The 12,175-nt window shown below is 43.1% G+C and overlaps 1 protein-coding gene across 3 annotated transcripts in view; it reads left to right on the top strand.

Annotated features, from left to right (window-relative positions):
- The window catches only part of gmip (GEM interacting protein), a 47,916-nt gene that overhangs the window by 18,576 nt on the left and 17,165 nt on the right, over positions 1 to 12,175 (top strand). For all 3 annotated transcript variants that reach the window (XM_042327284.1, XM_042327285.1, XM_042327286.1), the window contains 3 exons: positions 1,355 to 1,451; positions 1,793 to 1,844; positions 11,411 to 11,536. In XM_042327284.1, coding sequence (XP_042183218.1) covers positions 1,355 to 1,451; positions 1,793 to 1,844; positions 11,411 to 11,536 — 275 coding nt within the window. The remainder of the gene's footprint in view (positions 1 to 1,354; positions 1,452 to 1,792; positions 1,845 to 11,410; positions 11,537 to 12,175) is intronic.

Here is a 12,175-nt window from a genome sequence, read left to right as displayed (position 1 = left end):
CAATCACATTCATAGTATGTAAAACCTTTCCTCAATAAGGCAATTATCAGCTAGTAAGAAAGACCAATGTGACTGTTAGTGCAGGGATTACTTTTTTATTTGTTGGGGGAGGGGGGTCTGCTGCTAGTTGCCAGAAAGAGGAAATGTATACCTACGTGAGATTTATAAACCGAGTATATTCTTCCTCTTACATCTATGTGTACATACAGTAGCAGTCAAATGTTTGGACACACCTACTCATTCAAGGGTTTTTCTTTATTTGTACTATTCTCCAGGTGTGTCCAAACTTTTGACTGGTACTGTACCTTAGTTTGATAGGTCCTATTTAAGATGAACCCTTCATAATGGGTTCTTAGGTGCTTCATAAATCATTCATAAGCAATTGCAATGCTATATAGAAGGTGGAAAAGGGGTTATGTCGCATTTGTCACCAGATGTAAGGACCTGAAAGTAATAACTTTTTAGATATTCTGAACACAAATATAAACGCATCATGTAAAGTGTTGGTCCTATGTTTCCATTAGCTGAAATAAAAGATCCCAGAAATGTTCCATACTCACAAAAAAAAGTATTTCTCTCAAATTGTGTTCACAAATTTGTTTATATTGACTGTTAGTGAGCATTTCCCCTTTGCCAAGATAATCCATCCACCTGACATGTGTGGCATATCAAGTAGCTGATTAAACGGCATGATCATTACACATGTGCACCTTATGCTGGGGACAATAAAAGGCCACTCCAAAATGTGCAGTTTTGTCACGCAACACAATTCCACAGATGTCTCAAGTTTTGTGGGAGAGTGCAATTGGCATGCTGACTGCAGGAATGTCCACAAGAGCTGTTGCCAGATAATTTAACGTACATGTCTCTACCATAAGCCACCTCCAACGTCATTTTAGAGAATTTGGCAGTACGTTCAACCGGCCTCACAACCAACCACAGACCACGTGTAACCACGCCAGCCCAGGACCTTCACATCCGGCTTCTTTCCCGGCGGGATCATCTGAGGAGGGTGGGGTGGTGCTGAGGAGTATTTCTGTGTGTAATAAAGCCCTTTTGTGGCGAAAACAAATTCTGATTAGCTGGGCCTGGCTCCCCACCCATGACTGTGCCCCTGCCCAGTCATGTGAAATCCATAGATTAGGGCCCAATGAATTTATTTCAATTGACTGATTTCCTTTTATGAACTGTAATTGAGTAAAATCGTTGAAATTGTTGCATATTGCGTTTATATTTTTGTTAAGTGTAGTATGAATTTGCACAGAAAGAATAAGTGAAGCATCTAGTAATTATAAATGGTTCACGAAGGCTTCATAAAGCCATTATAACATGTATCTGCCCTCTGCTCCATCAGCACTGTAGAGGAGATGTTTCTAGACACTGACTCCCAGTCAATCGCTGAGACCGTCTCTACGGAAACCACCGACAACACCGAGCTGGATCACGTGACGGTGGGGGAGCAGTACTATTAGTCAATCAATTAACTAATCAACATGATTTCTAAAGCCATTTTTACACCAGCAGTTGTCACAAAGTGCTTTACAGATACCCAGCCTAAAAACAAACAATCAATCAATCAATCGTTACTATGTTATCTCTGTCAGTCAATCAACATTTTTTTTCTAGCCTGGGTGCTCCGTTGTGTTGATACTTTTGGTACCGTTTGTACTAGCCAACAGGGGAGTCATTTGAATTTAGGTTCCGCTCACATTCTACTGATATGAAGTACAGTGTATATCGTCTTGTCTCCAAATCCATTTCTCTGTGTAACGGTCTGTATTCTACCCTGCAGTGTGAGGATGTCTACCCCCCAGATGGTGATGACAAAGATGGAGGTCTATCAGGTATGTTTGTAATACAATCACACGTATTTATAAAGCCCTTTTTTTACATCAGCAGATGTCACAAAGTGCTTATGCAGAACGTGGTGTGTTGTATGCATGTGTGTTTTTCCATTTTGTTTGATTTAAATTCAAATCACTTAAGACTGACTCGAAATGACCCCAACCCTGGTGTGAGTAACAGAGGAGGTTTCTTGGTTCAACAGTAACCTTGCCAGAGACATGACGACTTGCATTAGCTCCCACAACTAAAACCTACTTAGGCTATCGCTCAGCGGGCTGAGGCATGTAGCACACAGGTGACCCAGGTTCAAGCCCAGTTGGTAACATGTGCAAACCCTTGTGGTTTAAGCTTAGACTTCAGTATCCATGGTGTGCAGCAGGGCATTTGTAAAGGCTAAGAGAGATTTCGTTACATTACAGCCAGCGGTAGTTAGAGGACAGGGGTAATGGTTGTAATGTGTTGAAGGTGACTCGCCTCTGTGATCTCTACCACCAGCACCATATGTTCCTCGTGTCCATTACTCATTTTAGACAGAAGATGTGGTACTGTATGTTACCTGCAAACAATATAAGGCTAGGTTTGTATGACTAGCCCCTTATATACAGTTCATTCAGAAAGCATTCAGACCCCTTTACGTTTTCCACATTTTGTTACATTACAGCCTTGTTCTAAAATGTATTAAATTGTTTTTTCCCCTTATCAATCTACACATAATACCACATAATGACAAAGCAAAAATAGGTTTTTAGAAATATTACATTTACGTAAGAATTCAGACCTTTTACTCAGTACTTTGTTGAAGCACCTTTAACAGCGATTACAGCCTCAAGTCTTCTTGGGTATAACGCTACAAGCTTGGCACACCTGTATTTGGGGAGTTTCTCCCATTCTTCTCTGCAGATCCTCTCAAGCTCTGTCAGGTTGGATGGGGAGCGTTGCTGCACAGCTATTTTCAGGTCTCTTCAGAGATGTTCGATCGGATTCAAGTCCGGGCTCTGGCTGGGGTACTCGATGACATTCAGAGACTTGTCACGAAGCCACTCCTGTTGGAAGGTAAACCTTTGTCCCAGTCTGAGGTCCTGAGTGCACTGGAGCAGGTTTTCAGTTTTCATCAAGGATCTCTCTGTACTTTGCTCCGTTCATCTTTCCCTCGATCCTGACTAGTCTCCCAGACCCTGCCACTAAAAAACACCCCCACAGCATGATGCCGCCACCACCATCCTTCGCCGTAGGGATTGTGCCAGGTTTCCTCCAAATGTGACGCTTGGCATTCAGAACAAGAAGTTCAATCTTGGTTTCATCAGACCAGAAAATCTTGTTTCTCATGGTCTGAGAGTCTTTAGATGCCTTTTGGCAAACTCTAAGCGAGCTGTCATGTGCCTTTTACTGAGGAGTGGTTTCCATCTGGCCACTCTACCATAAAGGCCTGATTGGTGAAGTGCTGCAGAGATTTGTTGTCCTTCTGGAAGGTTCTCCCATCTCCAGAGGGGGTGACAATAAGTCTTGTACAAACTTGGACCCAGGCTCAGAGAAACACAGCAGGCAGAGGTGAGGATAAAACCAGAGCATTTACTGAAGCTTTACACAGCAAAAAAAAGGCACTGGCACATGAATCACTAAACAAAACAAGAGACCTGAGCAACCGGCCCAGTCCACAGAGGACCTAAATAGTCATACACCAGGTGAACCTAATAAACCCAATCAGGCTCACCTGGACACTAGAAAACATAAGGGTGCCCTCCAGTGTCACCCTCAGGGAGTACACTCCAAGGTGACCTCTGACCTGTGACAGAGGGGAACTCTGGAGCTCTGTCAGAGTGACCATTGGGTTCTTGGTCATCTCCCTGACCAATGCCCTTCTCCCCCGATTGCTCAGTTTGGCCAGATGACCAGCTATAGGAAGAGTCTTGGTGGTCCCAAACTTCTTCCATTTAAGAATGATGGAGGCCACAGTGTTCTTGGGGACCTTCCATGCTGCAGACATTTTTTTGTACCCTTCCTCAGGTCTGTGCCTTAACACAATCCTGTTTTGACTCTCTAGGGACAACTCATTCGACCTCATGGCTTAGTTTTTGCCCTGACATGCACTGTCAACTGTGGGACCTTATATAGACAGGTGTATGCCTTTCCAATCATGCCCAATCAATTGAATATACCACAGGTGGACTCCAATCAAGTTGTAGAAACATCTTATGGACGATCAAAATTAACAGGATGAACCTGAGCTCAATTTCAAGTATCATAGCAATATACTTATGTAAATAAGGTATTTCTGTTTTACTTTTTATTACATTTGAGAAAAAATGTAAAAACCTGATTTTGCTTGGTCATTATGGGGTATACTGTGTAGATTGATGAGGATTTATTTATTTATTTAATCCATTTTAGAATAAAGCTGTAGCGTAACAAAATGTGGATAAAGTCAAGGGGTCTGAATACTTTCTGAATGCACTGTAAGGCAATATTTATTTCAAACAGCCCCTTATTACCAGTTGTTTGCAGGTATACCCCTTTTATACATATCAGTGGGTAATTGGCAAATTGGGAGGGTTGGGGGTTGTTGTTGAACCATGGGGGCTGTTTGCATTTCAAATGAGGGATGTGTTAAACAATGGAAGTGTTAATGAATTTACCTGCAAAAAAATCTGAGAACCATTCACACAGACCCAATACCTGTATTTTGGTTACAGGGTCAGTATAAATACAGGAATCATGACTAGGTGTTCAGGTGGGTTTTATTGTTCCATGTTTTTCTACCCCCTATGCTTTTCAGAAATACAAAAAAATCTGCTATAAAAATGCAGGCATAGTACATTTGTGTGGTTTTGGTCTTTATGTGAAAGGGATGCAAGAGTCCAAGCCATTCTCTTCTGGAAACACTGTTGACTGACACTAATAGACAGCCAATCCAGGTAGGATGTGATGTGGGCGGGACTAGTGGGGTGACAGCCAATAACGGTGGTTAATCTCCAACTATTCAACCTGTCTTGTTGACCTGTAATTAGCCGGTGGCGCTAATTGACTCTGTGTTAACGAGATTAGGAGAAGACTGGAGAGGGTGGGGAGGGAGAGAGGATTAGGGCTGCAGACAGATGCTCTCTAGTTTACCACTCAGACATATCCATCAAACAGGAGAGAGGGAGGGAGGAAGAGGGGAAGGAAGGGATGAGAGAGGGGGAGAGAAGGAGATAGAGGTCGAGGAAGGGAGAAATGGAGGTATAGGGGAGGTAGAGAGGGATGGGGGGAAAAGTGAGGGGGAGATCCCTTACGGAAAAAAACAACATCAATTTCACATATGATCTCATGTGAAGTTAATATGATTACATGTGACATGTTAAAGAAGCATGTGATAGCATGAAACTACACATGTGAAAACATTTAAGCACATGTGAAAACATGATCTCATGTGAAATAAATGTGATAACATGGGAATGCAACATTTCAACAGGTGATACCATGAAAATACACGTGACAACATTTTGAAGTTTTTCGTGTGAAAGTGTAAATTAGATTTTTGCACATTTGAAAATGCAATTCCACATGTGAGAGTTAGGTTCTAACATGCAACACTGCAAATGCCACATGTGAAAAGATGGTGTACACATGTGAACAACTGACCTCATTAGCGTTTCTTTTGTCTTCACACGTGAGAATTTCAGCTCAACATGTGAAAAAAGTTCAAGGAAGTAATGAAATGGTATAGGCATTTTAAGGTAACTGGTACGCTGATCAGCTAAAATAGTGTAATTAAACATGATTACATTAGACATCAAATCAAATTTTATTGGTCACGCACACATATTTATCAGATGTTATTGCGGGTCTAGCGAAATGCTTGTGTTCCTAGCTCCAACAGTGCAGTAGTATCTACGTTTTCACAACAATGCACACAAATCTAAAAGTCAAAGAATGGGACTTAAGAAATATATAAATATTAGGACAATATGACGCCACCTGGGATTTGAAGTGCGCTTATCTTTCTGCTGCGCAGACTTCTCAGAAGTCCCCTACACGTTCATTACATACAATACCTCTCTGCACTGCTTTTTTTTACACCAGTTAATCTGACTATTCTCTCATTGGTTCCATTGACTTATTTCAGTAATTTGAGGGTTTTCTGTATAGTTGTCTAATGTTGGTGAGGCATGTAATTCTGTTTTAATATTACTCCTGAATGAATAACTAGGATACATATAATAGTTTTCTTGAGTGTATTATACAAAGTTGAGATTTACTATTAAGTCAAAAGTATAAGAATACAGGTGAAACTAGTCATTGACACAGACATGGTGGCGTAGCAGGAAGGTCTGAATGCTGTGAACCATGAGGTTGTGAGTTCAAATCCCAGGTGAGGACCTGTTGAATAACTATTACTGTATAAATAAACATATGTAATCATGTGTGTCAAATATGTAGGTTGGAAACACTGCGGCTATTTCGTGATGTTCCTACGACATATTTTTGTCTGCAGGGCATCATGTGAAAATGTTAATCCACAGGTGAAAGGTTATGGGATCATGTGAAATATCATCACATGTGAAGTGTTCCAAAACAACATGTTTTTTTTCACGTGACATTTCACAGGTGAAATCAAATGTTACATGTGCAAAACATCGTGATTTTCCACATGTTTTTCCATAAAGGGATGGGAGGGAAAAGAGAGAAACAGACAGAAGGGAAGAGTGAGTACAGAGTGAGTAATGACAAGAGCATTGTTCAGCCTGAGAGGCAAAAAAACTACAAAGGCGACAGAAAGGAAGACTAGTGAGATGATGGGGAAATGGGAATGAGTGGGGGACATGTTAGACCAGGGTCTTGTTCAATAGGACACAACGCAGCAGTACATTTTGCAATGGAAACTGAAAAGTTTTTTATTTTTATTCACAACGCTTTGAAACGTTTTCCCCCTACTGAACGCAGCCCACTTGTTTCTCCAGGAACTGTGTATGTATGTAGGGATGTCCTTTGACCCCATTAAACCCCAATTCCATGGACACAGACACACGTTGCCGTAATGGAGATTAAGGATTACAGGACCACGTAGAGCAGTGTTTAAATAAGACATTAGAATGGAAACATCCTGGAGCCGTGCCTATTGGCTGTGCTGCACGCCACGGAAGGCCTCGCGTCGTCCACTGCAGCGCACCAGACAGTCACCTCTACTTGGTGCGGGTTGCCCCTAGATGCTGATCTTTTTTCCGTGTTATAAGATTTTACTTGATCTTTTAGAAAGCAGTACAAAAATATACACATACAAACGGCAACATCATACAAACATCACAACTGCCCAGACCCCAATCTCCAGCCCCCCCTGCATCGCTTTCCGTCACATGGCCTAAATCTGCACCATTTCTCTCCGTAGCCCACCCACTTTCAACATTTAAATAATAAATCATTCCATTTTTCCATTATGCTAATGATGGCGGATTGATTGATTTCCACGTTTTTAGTATACGTTTATTTTTTTCAAGATGAGCGATGAAAAGAGAATCGTTCAACCCATCGGGTATCTCACGACACACCTAGATGCCATGTCTTGAAATATGCTGACAGATTAAAGGGAAGTTTACATTGTAATACCTCTGACGGCCAACTGTCTAGCTCCGCCCACAACTTCCGGACTTTATAGCGTTCCCAGAAAGCATGGATTGTTGAGTCATTATTAGTTTTATACTTCAGACATGACTCTGCCATTGTGCTGTAGAATTTGTGAATTTTGTCTCTTGTATAATCAATTCTATACGTTAGTTTATTCTGGGTTAAGCATACATTTTCGTTAACTGTCATTTCGGTAACACTTTACTTAACGCCCAACCCACGTGGGCATAACCATGCCATAATATGTCATAACAGCCGACAGAACCTGTCATAACCTGTCGTAATATGGTCCTAACACTGTCATGACCCATATATTTACACCTGTTGTGACATATATTGCGTTATTTTACGGATGGCTATGACACCTACATAGGAGTGTCAAAACCCACATTTATTCAAATGTGTTTTTTCCCTGCCAAGAAGTTTCCTTTCATTTCAAAGTTTATTTCTTAAGTCCTTTGTTGTTGCAATAAATTCTTTACAGTCATGTTTTTTTTTCATCGTAACAGTATTTTAAATACCTTCTAGAAAATACACTACGACACTGTCATAAAGGATTATGACCATCCTATGTCACTTTACTTGGACTAAGAAAATACACTACGACACTGTCATAAAGGATTATGACCATCCTATGTCACTTTACTTGGACTAAGAAAATACACTTTATGACACTGTCAGGAAGCATTATGACCGTCATAATCGTTCAAGCCAATCACGTACATTCCCTTATAAACTGGGTGGTTCGAGGCCTGAATGCTGATTAGCTGACAGCTATACAGCTATGGTATATCAGACCGTATACCACGGGTGTCTTGTCCTGCTCCGGAAAACTGCTCCTGCATTCATCCCAGTCATCAGCAGCAGAGCATTGGGATAGGTGCATGTCGGACATTAATGTGTGCGCAACTACGGTGATAGTTTAATATGGTCAATTTCAGAAAATGTTATAGAACGTAAACATACTGTTGACAGGTAGGCTATAGCGTAATGGAATGTGTTTGCCTTGTGTGGTAGGTTTTGTGGGTTTCGACAGTCTTCTGTAGGTGTCTTACATGTCACAACAGGTCTAAATACATGTGTCATGACGGTGTACGTCAGCTGTTTGGACATATTATGACGCTGGCTGTCAAGTGAAGTGTTACCGTCATTTCGTTAGTTTTTAACCAACTTTTACCTCCATCCTGTGCCAACATCCGTTCATTTTTAAGTCTTGGTTCCAATAGTTTATTTTTTTTTTCCTAAGAGATTGTCAGTTGGTTAGGCTCTCTGCGAGGTTTTACATATCTTACCTATCATATGAACATCCTTTTCCGACTCAAATTAGAGTCCCTAAATGTTGCTCTGATGCCCAAAAGATGTCAAATCGAGTCGTAATAGGTGACTTAAGTTGCATGTATTTGAAACTATCAAATATCTTTTGGTCAATTTGGCATTTTCCCCACTAATGATTAAGGTTAGGATTGGGGGAGAGGAAGCTGATCCTAGATCTGCTCCTATGGGAAACTTCACCCCCGGAGCACCTCGTCTTTACCGTGTTACCAAGCATATAGCTATACCTTCCCTCTGAGTTCCCTCCTCCTCTCTCTTCATTCAGTTACATCTCATACAGAATCCTGCCCTCACCCTAACCCAACCCACTCTTCCCAATCCCAAATTCTCCCGGCTACCTCCTCACCAGTTTGGAGCTGATCTGTAATGAGTCAAATGGAGGGGCGAGGCGTGGGGCTGCGGATAGGGCCGAGCGGTGGGGGTAGGATGGTAGGGCTGATGAGTTGAGTGGTCCGTGCCGTGGCCTGCTTTCTGCAATGCCTGTCGCCTGTCCCGCCGGGTTGACATTGATTGGTCCTTGCACTGCATATGTGCGGGTGTCAACTGTGTTGTTTATCTGTGTTAGTTGGTGTCAAGGGTAAATAACAGTATGTACCGAGTTCGGAGCTTGTGTAACTAACTACTGTTGGCACTTGTGTAACACAAGTTGACATTCTGACAGTCGTATATCAATATTCCTGATTTACTGTAATTCCACTAACCTACAGCTGTGAAGTTCTCTCTACTGAGACAGAAAGGGAGAGAGAGAGAGAAAGAAAGATTGGGAGAGGGTGAGAAAGAGAGAGATGGGGGGGGGAGATCAAGTAAAGAAAAAATGCTGGAAGGAGGAGCAACAATAATCCGTTTGTACTGAGCTCTAACCCTTTCCTCACCCCATCCACCCTCATAGTCCTCCTGACAGGGTCTGCAAGTCGCACACACACACCAGGAGGTAAAATCTGGTTGTGATCTAAAGCCTGTCACTCCACAATCTGGACCTGCCCTCTCTGGATAATCCCTAGTCCCAGACGCCAGCACAGGCAGAGCGGAGCGAGAGGGGACACACACACAGGTGGCACAGGGACACTCGTTGCCGAAGTGTGAAGGGGTGCCCACAACAGAGGGAGACTGGGAGCGAGAGGTTAACGCAGCACAACTCTCGGTCAGAAAGTCTTCATCGTTTTTGGTGGATTTTGCATCTCCGACATGGAGTTACTTCTTTCAAGAGAGAAGCCCCTTCTATGCTCTGTTCTCACTCTAGGAACTGAGAGAGGCTTCTGTGACAACACGCAGAGAGGAATCAAGCTCAGAATTAGGGTGTAGGACACAATACATCTCTGTGTTGGAGAAGAAGATGTGAAACAGGAAATGGACTTCTCAGAAGACTGCGGTATTGACAGGTCCAACGATCTATTTCTGTGCGTGCAGCTCGACTGCTGACGGGTCAAAGAAGTGGAAGGACAGCGGTACTGATAGTGAGGGCGGGGGGGGGACTTGAGAAAGCACATGACAGGGAAAGAGAGAGCAGAAAGGAGAGTGAGGGAGGGAGGGAGGAAGAAAGAAAGAAAGCACATGACAGGGAAAGAGAGAGCAGAAAGGAGAGTGAGGGAGGGAGGAAGGAAGAAAGAAAGAAAGCACATGACATGCGTTGCAGGATTGTTGCACGTCGCCATCCGCTGTCACTGAGTCAGAGAGGAAGACGAGAGAGAGCGAGAGCAGTTGACTGACTTCAGACTGCTGTCAGTCACACCAAAGCCCTGACTTCCATAACAACCACGACACAAAACACCCGCTCTGGTGTTGCCACATCGATTACAGCACTCTGGCACCGAGGAGTTGCCAGGGTGATCTTCTCAGACGTCACATTTTCTCTCTCTCTCTGACGGAGGAGGGGAGCGGTGGAACAGGTGCTGGGGTGAGGAGTGGAGGGGGTAGGAGCCAGGGAGAGGAGAGAGGTAGAGTGAGGGAAGAGGAGAGGAGGTGAACCTAAAAAGCCTGTTTGAGACCCTCAGGCAAATCCCTTTCTCTCTCTTTTCCTTTCTTCACTTCATGTCCGTTAAAGCACAGTTTGTTTAGCCCTGGAAGCAGCTGGTCTAGGCTGGACTGGAGAATGTCCTTGGGACATTTAGATTTTCCCACATCATGACCTCTTGCTATGCATGCTTTGAGATGACCAACCTATGACCACACCTCCACCCGTGGTGGTTTAGGAGTGACCACTTGGGGCACCTGCAGACCTTGTGGACTCCGGGGACAAGCCCTGATGACCAGTCATTCTCGGTCTCTCTTCTCCATAGAGTTTTGTTTGGCGAAACCACAAACCTGTCGTGGAAACAGAGCTATGTTTCTGATGAACTCACGGAACTGAGAAATTGGAGATACCCTTTTTTCTGTTCTCTTTTATTCCTTTGTTTTTGTTTCTTGGATGACAAATTATTCGGATTACACATTGTTGATAGTATGGGAGACAAAGCATACCCTTGAGCCCAGCTTTTCCCCTGGGAATCAGGCGGGAGAGGGGTCTGTTTTGGACGCCCCGTGGGGGTCCAGACTGCCCCGTTGTGTGTGTTTTGGGTTAAAAAAAAGCCCTCCTGACTGTGTCCCATCAGGGTGAGGTAGAGAGGATATGCAGTGATGCTGATGTACTCACTCTCAGCCCAGGAAGCAGACCTGGCCCTGTGTCGCTGTGAGGGAGGCGTGGAGCTGGCCCTGCAGTATGCCAAGATGTGGTGCCGCTACGCCAAGGACCTGCTGGCCTGGATGGAAAAGAGAATCAGCCTGGGTGAGTGGAGGCGTGGGTGTGTATGTGGGTGTGTTTGTTTCTGTGTCTGTCTGCCTGTGTGTACGTAGGTGGGGATATTTCTGTGTCTGTCTGCCTGCTTGTCAGTCTGTCTGTCTCATATTCATACCTGTATATCTCACATTGATATAAACACATGATTTAATTCAAGTTAAGTGCACCCATCTCAAAATTAGGGCATGGCCCATAGTGTATCACTGCAATGTGGTACAGACTCATTCAAAGTAACTACCTAAGTATAACATATTCACAACAGACTCATTCAAAGTAACTACCCAAGTATAACATATTCACAAACACATATATTTGTAAATATGTGCTTGCATGTGAACAATGTGCTTTGCATATAAACAAATGAAAGGGTTCACACACCAAATGTGAAGTGTATATACCATGTTTCTGGCATTCATAGACAGTTAAGCCTTCTCGAGACATAAGATAAACAAGAATAATTTTAGGACAACATGAAAGGCTCTCTTATCCCTCTGTAAAAAAGTTTAAAAAGTAATTTTACTGGTATGGAACTGCAGCAACTACAGCAGCCAAAGCTCTTCTCCTAGGAAAGACAAGCAGTCAGTCACTCTGTTCCTGGAAAAGACAACAGCGTCTAAAGTAGGCCTA

This window comes from Oncorhynchus tshawytscha, linkage group LG09 (genome assembly GCF_018296145.1).
Source record: "Oncorhynchus tshawytscha isolate Ot180627B linkage group LG09, Otsh_v2.0, whole genome shotgun sequence".
Classification (NCBI taxonomy): Eukaryota; Metazoa; Chordata; class Actinopteri; order Salmoniformes; family Salmonidae; genus Oncorhynchus; species Oncorhynchus tshawytscha.
Note: the sequence above shows the minus strand (reverse complement) of the source record. Positions and strands in the feature narration are given on the sequence as shown.